The 19,022-nt window shown below is 40.7% G+C and overlaps 1 protein-coding gene across 2 annotated transcripts in view; it reads left to right on the top strand.

The window, feature by feature from the left end:
* fnbp1l (formin binding protein 1-like) overlaps positions 1-19,022 on the top strand; it is a 37,247-nt gene that overhangs the window by 12,418 nt on the left and 5,807 nt on the right. Inside the window, exons 2-15 of one of the 2 annotated variants that reach the window (XM_053431544.1) lie at positions 8,511-8,626; positions 9,203-9,253; positions 9,864-10,011; positions 11,249-11,311; positions 12,364-12,468; positions 13,248-13,376; positions 13,964-14,110; positions 14,250-14,477; positions 15,275-15,475; positions 17,715-17,824; positions 18,120-18,252; positions 18,456-18,550; positions 18,656-18,834; positions 18,956-18,993. In XM_053431544.1, coding sequence (XP_053287519.1) covers positions 8,511-8,626; positions 9,203-9,253; positions 9,864-10,011; positions 11,249-11,311; positions 12,364-12,468; positions 13,248-13,376; positions 13,964-14,110; positions 14,250-14,477; positions 15,275-15,475; positions 17,715-17,824; positions 18,120-18,252; positions 18,456-18,550; positions 18,656-18,834; positions 18,956-18,993 — 1,743 coding nt within the window. The remainder of the gene's footprint in view (positions 1-8,510; positions 8,627-9,202; positions 9,254-9,863; positions 10,012-11,248; positions 11,312-12,363; positions 12,469-13,247; positions 13,377-13,963; positions 14,111-14,249; positions 14,478-15,274; positions 15,476-17,714; positions 17,825-18,119; positions 18,253-18,455; positions 18,551-18,655; positions 18,835-18,955; positions 18,994-19,022) is intronic. The other variant, XM_053431545.1, reaches the window with a different exon arrangement.

The following is a 19,022-nucleotide window of genomic DNA, read 5'->3' as shown; positions in this document are numbered from 1 at the left end:
ATGTCTAAATAAAATCAACATTTTCTGGTCATGTAGGTAATGTTAAACTGAAAAAAGCCTTCAAAAACTGCCAAAATAGGCAATTCCCCCCCCCCCCCAAGGGATGAGCCTTTACGAGTCTTAACAAATAACAAGTCACTAAACAAGACAAACAAAGTTGTTGGAAACATTAAACATAATCATCCTGAACCATTTTTTACATGTTGATGATGATGCCGTTTCAAACTGAAGTTAATTGTTTAAGAAGAAATGCTTTAGATGAGTGTGCTAGATCAAACTGAAAGTTGGAAACTACAGTGGTAGTGAAGTTATGTAATACAAAATGTGTGATTTGTAGCCTAAATTACCATTTTCAAAACTCAGTAAAGTATCCTACATAAGTTAAGACTATCTTCGTGTTAAGTTTGTACTTTTTGTTTTCATGGAGTTTATTTTCTGCAATAATCCAAACTCCAGTGGAAAAGAAACCAACACGTCTGTGTTCGCCTAAAACAATACGTCAACACTCTGTGGCCTGGAATCAAACCTTGGGTTTTGAGACTATGAGACTATGGACTTGGTTGACCTCACCACTTATTTATGCTGTCTGCGATTCTCAGACTTAACAATATATTCATAAATAATTACCCTCAATGAAGGCCATAAAGTCTCTGGTGTGGGTCTGACACATTGCAGGGAATGGCCGCTCTGCTCCATTCATTTCCATTGGAATGAGCCTGAAGATCCTGTCGTGTAAAACCTGCATGTACTGGTTACTGCTGGTGGGCTAAGAGTTTCAAAGGAGTTGTTGTCTTTCACCCGAATGTAGCACATCAGTCTGAAATGTATAGAGCTATGTATTGTATTAAAAAGACAGGAAGAGAGAGACAGGATGTGTATGCATGGCTGGCTACAGAAACAGAGCATTTATTGTGGTAAAGCAGGTCAGGTGATAAAGTGGAAGGCATCCATGTTTATTATCACCTCGTGACACGCATGCACTCTGTCTTTTTGCATATGTGTTTCACTGCTCTCCTGTTTTGCTTCGCTAACCGGGCCTCATTTTTTCCAGTCAGCAAAAAACAACATGTTATGCATTGAGGAGCATGTGACTGGTTAAAGTGTGACTGTCACTGATTTATGGGCACACTGTCGATAAAGAGACGCCAGCGACTTCTTCAAATTGAGGTTTGGCCCTTGGCTCTAACTTGGTCTGCTCCTGAAACCTGAATGAACTGTCAACCAACACACTTGTTTTATCAGTTTATTAGTGCAACACATATCAAGAAAGTAGTATGTGTGTTCTAATGTGCAAGTTTATAAAATTTATCACAATTTTCTAAAGCTTAATGTAATTTTTTTGTGTTGCTTGTTCTGTATGACCAACACAAGCTTGCTATTCATCCGAATGAACCTGCATATTCAAGCTGAATGAATACAGATTATTAAGATGATCACTGAAAAAGTTGCCTATAAATTCACCAAATTAATTGACTAATCATTTCAGCCTTGACAAAGACTTTTAGTTTTTAAAAGACAGAGCAGAGGACAGACTCTGAGTTTGTTGTCGACACATGTTTCCATCTGTTACAACTTTCCACTTGCTAATCCGTTTAGTGTTGAAAGCGATGGTCTCTGTGTTTCAGGTATTTATTAGCAGTTGAAATGCTTTTTCCCTTCTGCAGTTCTCTTTTGTAGGTTTGAGGAGAGAGTTTTGATGTTTCCCCCCCGAGCACAGGTTCCCGTCAGACTCTGTGTTGGACTGGCCCACCCAATGAAAAACATGAAAGCAAACATTCCAGTTTGTCAAGACAGATTATTGTAATACGATGATGTTTGAAGGAGTTGTACTGTGTCATAGTTTTGACTTTACTCAGATATAAGATGTCTGTGACTGGGATATGAAACTAAACCCCATAGTTTCTCTCTTTAACCACAGTAACAGATGTATCTAAGCTCTATTTGACATAATTAATCTCAACTGTTGGACTGGGAAACAGAATATCCAGCAGTTGCATAACAGGAAGAAAACACCCATGTATTCACCTCAACTGAACTATTTGAAACAGACAAACTCTCACAGACATGACAATAGTTGAAACACCTCACAGGATGCAGAACCACAAGAACTCATTTAATGCACACAACAGTTTTAATTGTAGTCACACATGTCAGAAGTGAGGCAGCCCGCTTTTTAACTCACAGACATTATTGGAGTTTAGCTATTTCTTGTGGTATTTGCTTGTGTAGTTCGAATCATGGGGACTTGTGTATAAGATGATGCAGTGTTAAAAAGAACTGCCATGGCTGGTTCGATATGTTTGTGTTAATATTGTCCCTGTCCCATCCGATAGACCTGATTTTATATTACAGCGATTGCTCCAGGCAGGATTTAAAACCACAGAGTTCAGGGTGAGTGAGTTCACTGTAAAACAGTAGGTTCATTTTGTTGTAATTACTCCTGGGGGAGAAGATATATACAGTCTCCATGGGGTAACAATTCTCAAAATCCTCATTGACCTTTGCAGATCCACCTTTTACATCCTTCATAAAGGGTCATACGCTGCTCACTGACTCAGAGCGGACTGAGATCCATGATGTGATCGCTCTCTGATTTATTATAATCCATTGAAATATACAATGTGACCCGTTATTAATCCTGTTTCCTCTGCAGTTAGTGTGGATAACCAGGTTGTTGTGTGTGTGTGTTTGTATAGAGCAACATCACTGCTGCAGTTTATATCACTGCAGGGGAAAGAAAGAATATAAAGGTGGGGGTGTGTGTTTGTGTGTGTATGTGCGTTTGCTTGTGTGCGCGTGTTTGTTTTCAGGGAGTAGATAAAATTGTGTTAACAGCTCATTGGCACTGATCTTAACACTGAAGTAATTAAATTATCAACACTGCTACAAACATGGATCATTTCAGATTGAGAGCCTATAAAAAGACAACTAGCACTTATGACGCTTTTTATAGCTTCATGTGACATTAAACTCCAAACATTAAAATAGATTGAGTGGTATTGAGTGGTATTGAGTTGTATTTCTGCTGCTCTGTTGGTTTCACACTGGAGCAAGAGAAGGAATATGAAGAGCTGCAGGATCTCGTGTAGATCAGCCATTTGTCTAATGCACATAAAATGTGTTAATGGGACAGAAGCACTTCTTAATGAAAGCTCTGCTGGGAGTCTGGGATGAAAATACAGGGAACTTGAGGCCAAACCCTGCATCAGAGGTTTGGTAAAGCAGCAGAAGAAGCTGGCCTCTTCCTCCAGCCTGTACAGAGAAGTCAGGAGGGGGTGAAGTGGACAGCGTGCCAGTGCTCCTGTCTGTTTTGCCCATAGATGGCAATTTGAGACTTTTCCAACACAACAACCTTTTTAGTATCAAATCCAAGTATATTCAAATCCAGATGGTCTCAGCAAGAAAGAAGCAAAGTGTTTGTGTGTGTTTAAAATACACATTAACTATGTAAGGGGAGAAAGAGACATAATGAACAAGGCCGAATTGCCACAGTTAGCAATGTTATTATCAGGACAAATTGTATAATGGCAGTTTGCCACTTTCACAGTAATTAATGGGAAACACTGGAGATAATGTGTCACAGTGGGTCCCTGTGAGGGAGCTAACACTAGCTACCAGCTGTCAGCAGGCATCAGGTCTGTCTCGTCAACACAAACAGTGCAGGTTCATCAGATCTGTGAGTCTTTACCCTCTCTGTGCTCAGGTGTGGATATCCAGGAAAAAAAATCTGATTCATGCTTTAGACTTTAGAACATTGGTTATTTAGCCCATGCTACTAAATCAACAAGAATTTAATCAAATCAGGAGATTAGTGTTGATATCCTGCTCTTCTGCTGAAGCCTGATAATATTAAAATCACCCCAGCTCACCTGGAGGAATACAGTAAATCACATCAGAGGGGATCTTTGGACCCAATGAATGTTCATCGCACACAGATGCAATTTCCCTACGCCCCTCTTGTTTTTCTTACCTCCCCTTTCCAAATCTCTCTCCGAATGCCAATCATCTCCTCCCTCTTCAACCTACACACACACACACACACACACACACACACACAAACGCACAAACAGACACAGACCTTTACCCCCTCAAATTCTTGGAAGAGACTTTCCTTTTCATGTTGTTTTCGAGGTAGATGAACACAGATGCAGTAACAACACACACACACACACACACACACACACACACACATGCAGTGCAGACTGAGCCTGGGGGTCGTCTGTGATGCCAGTGTTTCAGACAAGTTGACATTTCCCACCCAGTCTGTGCCATGTGCGCATTACTGTGTGTGTGTGTGTGTGTGTATGTGTGTGCCTGCTCTGGAATGCCATAGTGTGTAATTAGTCTATTGTCCCAGCAACATTCTCTATGCTAATTAACCTTGCCTTGTCTCATGGAATGCACCCCGCCTGTCTGGCTCTCTGATTGGCTGGGTAGGGCCCTTCTTGCCCTCTGATTGGATTTCAGGGTGACTCCACAGTGGAGTCTCCACACAGGGCGTCTTCAGTCCTCGTCGTTTGGGAGCAGAAAGACTAATTTATTCTCTCACCCTGCGATGGAAGCTCATTAAGGCAGAGCAGTGGCTTTGTCAGAGGGAAACGCAGCAGAACAGACCTGTGACCCATTTTTTGTTGGCATGTACCAAAAAATTAATTGTACAGCATTGTTATAATTGCCCAAAAAATGTGTGTGTAGTCCAACTGATACTGGATTTTCATGCATGATATTGATATTTTGGAGATCGATATTACAGAAAATACTAGTAAACTTACATTTTTTTCCCATTTGGATTTTTTTGAAGAATGATTGTGAAGATATTTACTGCATGGGTTGATTTAGCAACTTTTCCACTGCTGCTGGTTGGATAAAGTATTTTGTCTAAATGAGAATTCAGAAATATCTTTGACATGTTAGCCAAAATATACAAAGATTGCTAATATATCTGCAATTACATAGTGTAAGCTAATTGGAGATGGCGAATGTTGGGACTAAGAGTAAATTATTCATTAAAGCGTGAACCAAATTTGTATAATTTTCCTAAACAGGCCATCTGATTCACTTGCATGTAGATCAAATGGTAATGGTTGAGTTGAACCGGTGTTGTTGAGCTGCAGGTGTATGAACCTTTGGCTTGTGTGTCACCACATGACTCCTCACTCTGACTCATTTCACATCAAAAGCACCCTGCAGGCTAGCGACAGGCTACATTTATAGGAGCTTCTGCATTATTAAAGGCTGTCTTTAGTATTTCATAGCAGACTGGGTGACCTAAGTGCCAGAGAAAATAAGCTACTGGACTCTGTGAATGGAAAGTGTCAGTTTCGGGGGCAGGTGCTGCAGCAGAATGGATTTCTGAGCTCAGACCAGCTCCCAGATTCAGCCCTGCAGGATGTTGTCATATCCCCAGTGAGCCAGTCTCTGCTCAGCGAGCCACAAACTACAGGATGAGCTCATATTCTATTACTTATTTATGGACCCTGTCACACAGGCTGACGCAACCACAAACAGACTCGCTGGCTATAAGGAGGTGGACAGGCAGGCGTGTGCACACCAGGCTGGTAACAGACGGACCAGACAGCAGGCGTTTACCAGAGGTCGACCAGTGCGGCAGGATGCAGATAAAAAAGGGACAAAAACAAGCTTCTTTTCAAATCTGTTTGTGCCTGACTTCCTGCAGAACAGCTGCTTATCTCGGTCACTGCTGTGCATCTTGGCCCCGTCTTTTTGGGTTAATCTTTGTGTTTGAACCACGAAATAAGCCGGCCACTTTCTAAATGTCGGCATCACTGAGATTTGTATTAAGTGTGTTTCCCGCTGTGGAAAATTTGCATTTGTCCTCAAAGAGACTGAAGTCTGCTGGACCATGTTTTCATGCTGTCTAACAGTTTAGTTTAAATTTGCTGGCCGGCTTTTCTGTATCTCTTCATATAATATATCTGTAGCTGTATTTAATTTTGTTTGCTGTGTTTTATGTTTTTGAATCAGTGAAATTTTCCAGATCACAGTAGAAATATGATCAAGGGTTTGTGACTCCTTTGGGACTTTGGGTATTCAACAATATAAATGTAGAAATCTTTCTATACATACTTTTCCAGTATTGGCTCAAACGCTTGTTTAAAGACACTTCAATAAGAACAATGTTTGCTCACAAACGTAGTCATAAACTATTCCTCAGGTTCAGGATCGAAAAGTGATTGTGTTGCTAAAAAAGAAACCTTTATGGCAGCCCCCCCCCCACACACACACTACAACAGGCTCTTCACACTCACCCTCCCCACACATAATAAACTCTGTGGCTTTAAAAGCACAATGCTGCTCAGCGGTGCTATTCGAAAGTCTCCCTGCTGTCTTTGTGTTTGAGGAAAATGATAACAGAACCAACAGGGAGGTCCGCTGTCGAGCACTGTCTCCTATTTCCCAGGGCGACCCTTATTTGCCCAGTTACTGGTTTGTGTTGACACACAAACACTGAGAAGCAGAAGGGTAGTTAGGGTAGCTAACTGATTTCAGGACTGATATCTAGGAGTCTGATATTTGGTGCGGCTTGATTTAAGAGAACTGTTGGGCCTTGGCTCTTGACTGAGTGCCATTTGAGTTTTTGCTTGTTATGTCCCATTCACTACAAATGTTCACACACTTTAATATGTTATAAAGCATAGAGTTATCATCTAGAAAGAGTTTGAGAATGTAGGAAACTTGAAGCCTGAGAAATGTTGCTCCTCAGCAACAAATTGTCCGATGGTGTGTGTCCTCGCAAGAACCACTATGGAAAAAACATAGAACCTTGCTGGCAAATACACGACCACACAATAATAACATAACTCAGAGAGGATATCTCGCCAAAGAGCAAGTCGCTGCCTGACATTTTTCATTTTATCCAGTCATCTTGTAACTTCCTGTGGAAAAACATGGGTTTGACGAGTAAAACATGAAAAACTAGAGGACATCTTAGTTCAAATTTGCCTATTGAAGCTTAAAGCAATGAATGAATTGAATTATAAAACCACAATTCTGACCTTTTACCCTAAACTACATCACATAATAGTCGAGTAACAGACTAAACATGGTGGGAAGAGGGTGGAAATGTTTGTTGTCAGTACAAATACACATCTCATCACAAATCAACCGCTACAAACCCGTGTGTGTGTTGTGTTCAGGGAGCTATAAATGATTGTGTTTTTCCAGTTGAGCAGAGCCATTGTTGCCAGTGTATCTGTCCTGAAGACACAAACAACCTGACACCAGCATGGTGGAGATGTGGTCGATATTATGCACAACATATAGAAACATAATAGAAACAAAAGAATTTCTAGATATTAAAAGACCTTGTCGTTTATACCCCATTCAAATTGCATTAACATTACTCTCGGGGAGTGGGAATAAAATGTTCTTTGTGCTCCTATGTGATTTAATTCCCGGCTCCGGATGGCATTTTAACCATTTTAAGCATAAGGGAACAGAATAAGGTCTGTAATTGACATGCACATTCAGGAGGACAAAGACGAGCGCGAGACAAAGCCTCCCCAAGGGAACGCAAGAGAGTTGAGGGGGGGATGTGTGTAGGGGAAGAGGTGAAATAGAGTCAGTCAGTCAAATCTTATCACACACAAACATGAATTACAGTTAAGTGGGTATCAATGTGGCAGATTGTGAATAAGAATCTGCTTAGAAATCAAAAGGGGTAAAAGGATGGTTCAGATCTTTTTAAAGTTAACCAGTGATGGTTGTCTGCACATCCCTGGTATGCATTGTAAACAGAAAGGGCAAAATCAGCTAAATGATTGGTCTCAGATGACAATCTCAGTTCCCACCTGAAGCTGAGAGCAAATTTGATGAGCAGGTCGTCTAATGGTTCCTAAATAGGCCTTTATCTGTCATATTATCAAAAAACAGAAGAACAGAGGCTCAGCACATCGTAAAAAACACAATAACCCTAAAAAAAACACGAAGCTGTGGCTGTAATAATTACCAGGATTGAAAAATGACCCACATGTGCACTCTGAATGGGATTAAAATCATGTTGAAGTTATTGTGCCTCCTCTAGAGCAATATATCCAGTCTGAACGGGGCTTTAGACTGGAATCCTTTGGACTCCTCATGAGAATATCAGTAAGCTTGAATCCGATGGAGGAAAGATCAAGGGATGAGAGAAAAACAAGCCGACAGAAATAATCAACCTTTAGTTTTTCCATGACTTGTCTCATTTGTACTTTGTAGAGGTTGTGATTTGTATTGTGGAAGCTCATGTTGCCGCTGGCTGGAGGACATGTGTGTTTTATTAGTGTGAGGAGTCATATCCAGGAAGACTGACTGCTGAGTCATGTGACCAGTTTTTCCATCCTGTCATCAAACCAAGTTAACCTGTTATCATTTCACTTTCACCAGCTCCTAAATCCTTTTAAATGGCGTTTTAATCTGAAAAATGTGTGCTTGTGATTTGGTTTGGTTCTGCCAATTTGTATGAATCAAAAATACTAATTCCCCCCCCCCTCCCCCCTCTCCATCCTCAGGACCAGTTTGATAATCTGGACAAACACACTCAGTGGGGGATTGATTTTCTGGAGCGCTATTCAAAGTTTGTCAAGGAAAGGCTGGACATTGAGCAAAGCTATGCCAAGCAACTACGGTAAACACACACACACACACACACACACACACACACACACACACACACACACACACACACACACACACACACACACACACACACACACGGGATGTCTAGTGACTTATGTATTTGTCATTAATTCACTGTTGCAGTACAACTCAACATGCACAAATCCAGCATCATTAAGAACCAGTTGTCCCAGTTGTTACGAGAGTGTGATTTCAAAGAGGAAATCCCTTCAGAATACACCCATACAACAACACACACACACACGCACACACACACACATACATACACTGCGCTCTAGTTAAATCATTAACTTGCTGATTTGCTGCAGTTGGTATTTTTAGAGCCTGAGGTAATGGACAGGCAAACTCTTTGATGTGTTGGAATCTTTGATTCTTCTTTAATAATATACTGAGATCCTCTGTCTCTCTCTCTCTCTCTCTCTTGCGCGCTGTGTGTGTGTGTTAGTGTGTGTGTTCCTCTTTGACTGCCTCCCTCTTCTGTTTGTTTACCTTCCTCTCTACCATGCCTTAAAATATCAGACAGTATTTTGAACCTCCAGGTCGTCTTCTTTCTCTCTCTTTTCAGGAGCTTGGTGAAGAAATATTGCCCGAAACGCTCCAAGGAGGAGGAGCCAAGGTGAGAAGAGTCAATAGATTTGTTCTATGTCTTTTATTTATTTACTTCTGCAGGCCTTTTCTGCCAGAGACATTTTTTTTAGTTGGACACAATGTTTGTCAATGCATTTTTTTATGTTGTTTCATGAATTGTCTGCAAAATTAAAATTTTTTAAAAGAGTTTGATTAGTCTTTTGACACAAATGCCATAAGAAAGTGTTGTCAGAAATCATTTATTTTACATACACCACAAAACGTCAGTGTCCTTCCCCGAGCTTTCATTATAAACAACAGACTGAGAAACAAATAAGAGTAAAACAAAGTAATTAAGCCTAATATGTCCAATCTCCATTATTATCCTCAAAGAAGTTAATTTGCCATGGGAATAATAAGACTCTCTTTTTTTCCCTTTTTGACTGAACAAAAAAAGGGATTCACATTAATATAAAAGTGCTAAAAGGTGAAGCACTCATGTATCCTCATCTGCAGCTTGTGCAAAAATACTCTTTACTTTTAAGATACAGTTGTCCTTTGTTAAAATTACACAGCAGATAGCAGTGTGCTGACCAGAAAGGAAGCGAGGCGTGTGCAGTGTTTAACACATGTTCCGTGTGTGTGTGTCTGTCGTGCAGGTTCACATCATGTGTGTCGTTCTACTCCATACTCAATGAACTTAACGACTATGCCGGTCAGAGGGAGGTGGTGGCGGAGGAGATTGCTCACAAGGTGTACGGAGAGCTGATGAGCTACAGTCAAGACCTCAAAGCTGAGAGGAAGCATGTGAGTTCCCTCTCAAGTCCATACTTCACTGTTTTATGGATATTATTGAATTAAAAGTCACAAAAGGTTCAGGTTCAGTTCCCAGGAAACCGGTTGCTTCCTGTCATAAAACAAATATTGCTGTCTTCCCCATGCATCCTCTGTATATGGATTTGTTTTCTGTTTGGCTCCAGTCAAGAGGAAGAATATGTCAGATGTAATGTCAACCATCTGTCGTTTACCTCACCGACCATCTGCAGATGATATAAACTGAAAATCTGAGATCCACATGATTTGGAAGCTGAACCTTCATCTTGTTTTGTGCTGTAAAATATCAAAAATCCCATAAATTTTCACCCCGTGACACCAGTTGCCTGTTTTTTAATGTTGTTACACAAAGTTACAAGCTATTCTTCCAAGTTATTAACTTGTCCTTCATATGGCTGTCTTGAAATCATAATAACAAAGATCTTTAATCTTTTCCTGTTAATGCGATGGGGGATTTTCTTCAGATTTGGTACAAACTCTCACTTTAGTCATGGATTAACTGATTTGGTGTTGAAGGATACACAATGTCAATATAGTTATACTTCACATTTTGATTTCATTAAATCCGTTTTAATTCAACAATTGCATAATGTGTGTGTCTGGAAAGATTATGTGTGTAGACTGGAGAGGAGTATTTCTTCTAACAGACTCTCCCAAATTTTCCTGAAGCTTTTAATCACATCACATGTTCTTTATGAGCAGGATGGAGTTTGATCAGTATATGTTACTAAACTGTTTTTATAAATAAGGTCGGTAGCTTTTATGACCTCATTAAATCCCTAGAACCTAACAGGGAGTCTCCTCAGTGTAAAGTGAAAGTAAAGCATTAAAGTTCACATTTGACCTTGAGAAGTTGTAGTAGATTGACATGATTTGTTTCAAACACAACATGAAAACGATTCATACTTGATCCAAATCTTTTCACTTTCACAAATCTTTGACTCAACTTTTACAAGCAGCATGTTCACAGTTGATTCGACCTCGGTTTGTTCTTTTAACTGCTTTAGTCACTGGACTCTAGTAAATCCGTGGCTGCGGCCTCAGCACTTTTATGCTCCTCTGGATCTTTATCGTGTATGTTGCACAAACTGTTCCAGTCCTGTCTTTTTTTTATATGTGCATAAGAATGTGGTTTTGTATATTGATGTGAATTTTCTTGTGTTTCTGTCTGTGTTTGTGTATGTGTGTGTGTTTGTCTGCAATTGAGCAGCATCTTCAGGAGGGCAGGAAGGCCCAGCAGTATTTGGATCATAGCTGGAAACAGATGGACAACGTAAGTGAGGAGGGGCGGAGGGGAAGGTGGAAAGTGTTTAGTGTAAATATTCAGTTGGGGACATCCAGCTGCACTCGTTTCCTACTTGTTTGCTCGAGGAATCCAAGAAATGCTAACAAAAAGGTAACTGCAGGTCAAATTGGGGTTTCTGTGCATTTCACCCCAACTCCACACATACCGTGATTTGGCGAAGACACAAGCAAGACATTTCTGGCACTCGTGTATGGATTTACATCAGGAATAAGAATTACAGGTTCTTCTGTGCTATCCTGTTTAAATATATGTAAAGTTTGATATTTAAATGTTTGTTGCTGACTGTGAAAAGACAGCAGTGTCCTTCTCCTCTACTTGGCAAACTTCCCACTCCACAGGGACTTGAGGACAGGGACTAGGACACACACACACACAAAGACACACACACACACACACAAAGACACACACACATACACACTACAGATCAAAGCAGGGCCCATGTGCCACATTTGGCCCATGACAACCTTCTTTTCTGCTCCTTCAAAGGCTCCAGAGTGAGGTTCCATTCGGTCACGTCTGAGGTCATTCAGCTGCACGTGCACAGTTATTTTCGAACAGTTTGCTCATTGCTGGACTTATAATTGACCACCACAATTACATAAGAGGAAAAAAAGGCTGATTGCTGCTTGTTAAATGTAAACATAATACACCTCCGGTCACGTGTCCTGGCCTGGAGCCCACGAGCTGATCTGCTTTACTGCCCAACATCTGATTGAGAGTGTTCCCGTGTGTGGTCTGAACGACTTTAACGATGACTACCTGGTGACTCGACTGTAATGTCTCAGCTATTCACCGTGTTTCATTCACTACTGATGTGACCCAGATGGCTGGGCAGGAAGTAAACTATCACTCTCTGATTCATCTCTGTCGTACCTCTCTCTCTTTCCTCCCATTCTTACAATCCAAGTTTTATTTTGTCTTTTGAATTTATAAGTAATGGAGACAATGCTTTATGATGAATAGATTATTCTTTGTGATTCAACATTGTGTCGTCCCTGTGTGTTCTTTGTGTTCTGTAGAGTAAAAAGAAGTTTGAGAGGGAGTGTAAAGAAGCAGAGAAATGCCAGCTGACCTTCGACCGGTTAGATAATGACATCAACGCCACCAAATCCGAAGTGGAGAAGGTAGGAAGCTCCCACCTGCTACACCGCTGCTGTAAATCTCCTCCTCATCTCCAAGGCTGCTGTTATAATTTGTCCTCGCCTTCTGTTTCTTTATTTTCTATCATAATATTAGCATGTTGATTTATTCTTCGCCGACTCACAGCAAAGATCGAGCCACATTTAAACCCTTTAACTAGTGGATGATAAACACACACTTTTCCCTCATTTACCGACATTAAATCCACGTTGAAAGTTTGATAATTCGGCAACAAAATAACTACAGTGACTTCACCTCACTCCCCTTAAGGCTTAAGCCCAGTATTTTGGTTTACTTAAAGTTAGAAGCGTGTAATTGGTGCCTATGAAATTATACCATCGCTGTTCTTTCCCCCCCACATGATCACTGTATAATTAGACCTAAAGGTTGAAGGAAAATAAACAGTTTGATATTGAGGTGAAGTCAGAAAATCCAGCCCAGTATGACTTTATTTTTTATTTTAAACGAGCTACCGTCCATATATCATTGTTATTTTAAGTGACCCATTTATAAACAAATGTAACCATGGAAATAACAAGAGGAGTAAAGGAGCTGTTTTCCCCAAAAGTCATATTCATTCAAAAAAAGCTTCCATTTGAAAATATTTTTGAATTTTGCAGTTTCTCTTGCAGCTTTTCTGTCAATGAGGCATCTAGAGTTTTTTGTTGTGTGTTTACATTGAAAACACAAGCCAAAATATAGACTTGTAATTTTGATATCAGCTCGTGTGAATCTAATGTTTGTATCTTTTTCTTTCTTTTAGGCCAAAGCCCAGTTATACCTGCGGACTCACATGGCCGATGAGAGTAAGAACGAATACGCCGCTCAGCTACAGAACTTCAACGGAGAGCAGTGGAAACATTTCAACAACGCCATTCCACACATCTTCAAGGTAAACCGAACATGTCGTATGCAGAGTTATACAATGACAGTCATTTCAATTCAATTCAATATTGTAATCAAGCTGTGATGTGGTGCCTTTTGATGTATTGGCTTTATTGAAACTTTCTGTATTCAGAAGTTTCACCAATAAGCAACAGAGAGATACCACAACATGTTCTGTGTACAGGATGTGAAGGGATAAACTTGTTAATCAAATATTATTTTCATGTTAAATGATATTACTTACTTATGCTTTCTGATTTCTGTGTATTATTTAGTTTAATCTCTTTATAATGTTTCAAATTAGCTCCACACTGACAAACTGGATGACATGTAGTTAATCATTCCTCACTTGAACCAGTGTCTTGTTTACAGAAAGTGTAGCAGCCTGTAAAGTGCCCCATTAAATGTTTATCTTAGCAGCGTGTCTCATGTAAACCATTACTGATATATTGAGTGGATATCTGCAGTGTCCCAGGAAAAGAGCTTCCCACTCGGAAACATTGTTAAACAACACAGAGATAAGTGTTAGTGTAAACAGTGCAGCATTTGACCTGTTGCTGGTGTTCAGTCCATTTCCTCCGCTCTGTGTCACAGAATCTGCAGGACATGGATGAACGTCGGACGGTGAAGCTGGGCGAGACGTACCGGAGCTTTGCGGAGGCGGAGCGGAGAGTCATTCCCATCGTCTCCAAATGTCTAGAAGGAATGGTTTCGGCCGCCAAAGCTGTCAATGAACGAAAGGTGTGTAGAAGAGTCGGGGAGGGAGAGAGAAAACTGTCCTGTGGCAATTAACTGGTACTAAATATGGGGGAGGGATGGGGAGAGACGGTCATTTCACTTGTTTGATATGTCTCCTCTCTTTCTGAATCTCGTGTCCCAGGATTCAGTCATTGTCGTGGAGTCTTTCAAGTCCGGCTTCGACCCTCCAGGCGACTTCCCCTTCGAGGACTTCAGTCAGAATCTGAGCAGGTCGGGTTCCGACGGGACCATCAGCAACACGCCCAAAGGAGAACGAGACAAAGACGGGGGCCCGGCGCCGAGATCAGACCCGAAACATCCTATGAGCAGAACCAAGAACAAGCTGTGGCTGTTTGGGAAGAAACCAAAGGTACAAGGAGATCATGATGCTCATTGTTGCTTGAAATCAAGGTTACATGGTTACATCTAATATAGAAGAACTGGAAATATTCAGCATCTACAGTTAAACAAAAGGGAGTTTTACTCTTATATATAGATACAGATTTTTAAAGACATCTTTGTATTCATTTCTCTTTTCAGATTCCTATTTAAGTTCAATAAGTGCCAGTGTTCTCCTCCTCACAGACTTATAAAGCCCAACCCATCGTAAAACTTTATCAGTCACATTTTCAACAAACTATGCAAAGTTTCTAGAACGAATCACGATTAGTTTTTCACTTTGTCCACACAGCCTCTCAGCTTGTCTCCAGTTTAAAGTTTTTTGTCTTCTTTCCATTGTTGGTGAAAAAATAGTCTCACACTCCGTCTGTGGTATATTCTGTGTGGACCTTGACCCTCTTCATACAGACAGCCCTGGTTAATCATTACCCATCGGCTGTTGGTTTATGTTCACGTCATCCGCTGCCTCGCCACGTTTTCTGAGGTGTGTTCCAGACACGAGTTTTCAGGCCCTGTTCTTAAACTTCACTTTTCCATTACAGTAAATACCTTGTACTGAAAAGGCAACAATACAAAATAAAGGCATTCTTAGGTATTAAAATGTTTGCTAAGATTTGAATGATGGTGACCTAACAACCAGATCTGTCAGATGCTGAATCCTAATCGCTGCATGAAGATAAGATGGAGTTTGTAGCTATTTGTTAATTTGTTGACATAAATTGAGCTGAATTGATTAGTGTTAATATTGGATTTTGTTGTCCCCACCAGTCCCCTTCCTCCTGTCCTCCTCCTCCTCCTCCATCATCTTCCTCCCCCCGCTCCTCCTCCTCCTCCCGTCCCCGTCCCCGGTCCACCTCCCACCCATTCCCTGCATCCCGGTTCGGTTCTGACCTTGTGAGCCACTATCTGTCTGAGATAAAGACTACAGTACCCAGAATACCCCAGAATTTGAGGGCCCTGCGGAGAGGGGTGAGACAGGAAGTAGTGTTGAAGTGTGTCTGATCAAGACCGGTTGATATGATTTTGTTTTTCTTTGTATATTCCCTACACAGTGTCTGCAGGTCCTGGATTAATATGTGTTAAACACACATCTAAACAATTTAAAGCTGTTCTGGTGTTGATTTGATTCATATTTTCCTAATTTGAAAACTTGCAGACACTCTGTGGTAAGGCTTCTCTCACTCATTCATCTGTTTTCTATTTTTGTCTTTGATGATTGTCTCTTTCTCTCTTTCTATTTCCTTTGATTTTGTGATTTTTTTTTTCAAAATCAAATCAATAGATTTGTCTCTCCCATCACAAGATGGAGGATCCTTGGTGATTGATGGTGTGTTGTGTGATTTAGGGACTTGAACGGTTTAGTGGTTGCACAGTTGTTGTTTGGGGGGGGGGGGGGGGGGGGATTCTTTACTAACATCAGCTGTGATGCTCTGATGTTCTTTTGTGTGAGATTGCAGTGATGTGTATTGTTGTGTTTGCACTAACGGTGTCAGTTAGTGGTGAAACAGAGCTTCCTGCTTCCAGACAGTTTAACACAAACTTATAACACCGGCCTCTGTGTTTTTTATATATCTTGTAATATTTCTTACAGTATGAGGCCAGCAGCAGGATTACGTTTGAACAAGTGTGTTCCTGCATGATAGCAGAAATGGGAACATCTGTAAAAACATTATAGTAGTATAAAAATTTAAAGGAGCACACGGGAATCCATTTTAGAAGTATAATTTATAGCAAACATTTTCCTAATTTCAACAGACATAAAGAAGAAGTCATATTCAGGAAATAAACATGTAAATGTTTCTTCACAAGAATACGTCCTTTGTTTGGAATGAAATCAGGAAACAAACCCAAGAATGAATCATTGTACAGCAGGAGGACAGAGTAAATATCCAGTAGTTAATATACATAAGTGTAACGTACAAGTACTACTGGTATAACAAGTGTAGCTTTCTTTAATTAATCATTAAGTATTGAACATCTTATTTAATATATGAACTATTGGAGCCTCCTGGTTTACAATCGTTCTCTCCTGTATGTGTATTGTTCCACCGACAGCCAGCTATTTTAAATCACTGACAACTAACCAGCATTCAATGTTGTGTGTCTCTTTTTACTGCGATGGTTAATGCGTCAGTGGTCAGTGAAGATGGTAAGTGAGTGACTGAGTGTGTAGAGAGTAGTTATATGAAGACCCAGTAGTGTGTCCTACAGCGTATAGGACTTCCCATAGTGTCCAGTATATACACCCAGTAGTGATGGTTAGCTAATGTTTTCCTCCCCCAGTTAGAATAGTTTTCCTGCACTCGGATAAATAATATTATCCAAACTACAACTGTGTTACAGCCTCTTTAGTGCAAATAGAGTTCCCCTGTTTTAGAGCCACCCGTTAAAGCCACGTTGTTCTGCAAGTTCTATACTAATTAGTATTTTTAGAATGAAACACAGACATAAAACTGCTTTTAATAAATTGCATTGGAATCCAAAGTACTATACAAACAAGGGAAACAGTTTTCAGCCATAGTTACTGATTGAAAAAACATGTATTCCTTTCAACAACTGCTGTTTCCAAGCAAAACTTAAAATCTCAACTCAATTTAACGTCTGCAGTACTAAGTCAAATTTTAGGCACCAACAAATAGTGAGGACGTGTTTAAAACTAATGTAATGTATATTTAAACATTTTGTGGGGGGTGGGATACATCCTAATGATGTTAATGAATATTTTTATTTACATTTGCTCAGTACTGTTCAACTGGGCAAATTTAATCTGCATAGGAAGATCATGTGATATGAAAGAAAACTCCAGAAAAGATTAGTTTCAAGGTCATAACTTTCAACCTGAACGTGTCTCGTGATGTTGGATTTATCAGTGAGGTAATTTGGAAATTGAGCGAGTGGCATTAATATCCAGGAGATTATTTGACTGTAATTAACTATTTCAGTTGCTGCGTGTTGATTAGACATGTTTATTTTCAAATCTCCTTCTATGGAAAGTGGATTCAGTAACCAGACCAAACTGCAGCGTCTGGGCTCAACAAACATCGTGGAAACCAGTCAGTGATGTAATTATAGTTTTAACAGATCCGTCCACACTCCAGAGGAACATGTGCAGTAATCTTTATTCCGTCCTGGGGCTAATCTCCTAACATCATCAACTTTATCCTGACTTGGTTTGAAGAGATGTTAAAATGCTGCTTCTCCTCCCCAGGCGCCGTCTCTGGAGGATTTCAGTCACCTCCCCCCCGAGCAGAGGAGGAAGAGGCTGCAGCAGAAGATCGACGAGCTCAACAGAGAGCTTCAGAAAGAGCAGGATCAGAGGTAAGATGCTTTTAAAGCCTTAAAGGAACTCTATGTAGCTTTGACTGAGCACCAGCGCCCTCTGCAGCTGCACATGGTAATTCATTTTCCTACATCATTGAACTGAGACACAACTGGAGGCAGATATTACCCATGATCCCCGGCTTCCAGAACCAGAAAATCTGCTTCTGTAACAAATCTTCCAAACTCCGGTTCTTCATATTTTAAAAGTTTCCTGCTGATTATTAGAGATAAACTCTGGTTTTTAACTTGAAGTCTTTTTTAACTTCACAGCATTTTTGTGTGTTTCTGTCAGAGATGCCTTGAACAAGATGAAGGACGTGTACGAGAAGAACCCACAGATGGGAGACCCCGTCAGCCTGCAACCCAAAATATCAGAGACCATTTGTAACATGGAGAAACTGCGCTCGGAACTCCACAAAAACGAGGTAAAGAAGAGAGAGACTGGATTAAAATGTTTTTTTATTAAATCCCATTATTTGAATTCTATTCGTATGCAGGTTCTGACAGCTTGTGGGGATAATAGCACCACCTCCTGGTCAAATATGTCAAAAGATACTCATGAGCTGTGAATGTGTTGTCAATTAAAATATGTACTTGAATGTGGTCATGTGCTTTTCCCTGCTGACAGACTTGGTTATCTGAGGTGGAGGGAAAGCACAGCTCCAGAGGAGACAGGAGACACAGCGCAGACAATCACCATCAAGCCCCTCAAGGCAGAGAAAGGTAGAAGCATTTCAAAACAAGCCCTCCTACTCAGGATCAGAACTTCTGTATCACATAGATCCATATTTCACACAACACTCGCTCCTTCTTCCCGTTACCCATCAGCCCTGAAGGCAGCTACACAGACGACACCAGTCAGGAGCATCACACGCCTCACCCCCGCCGCCCCAGTCCCGCACAGCCCGGGAACCCCAACCCGGACCCTCACGAGTTTGACGATGAATTCGATGACGACGACCCGCTGCCGGTCATCGGACACTGCAAAGCGCTCTACTCTTTTGGAGGTAAGAACAAAGGGCTTAGAGGAGTGTAGTGTGAAATATCATCCTCTAGTTGTGAGTTTGTGATGTGTGTACTGTACCGAGACGTTTGAGACCATCTCACTGTGCTGTGATTGGTTCATAGGTCAGAACGAGGGGACGCTGGTGATGGCAGAAGAGGAGGTAACGTCAACTCCATTTAGTATTTGATT

This window comes from Pleuronectes platessa, chromosome 9 (genome assembly GCF_947347685.1).
Source record: "Pleuronectes platessa chromosome 9, fPlePla1.1, whole genome shotgun sequence".
In the NCBI taxonomy this organism is placed as follows: Eukaryota; Metazoa; Chordata; class Actinopteri; order Pleuronectiformes; family Pleuronectidae; genus Pleuronectes; species Pleuronectes platessa.
This window is presented reverse-complemented; position numbering and strand designations above follow the sequence as displayed.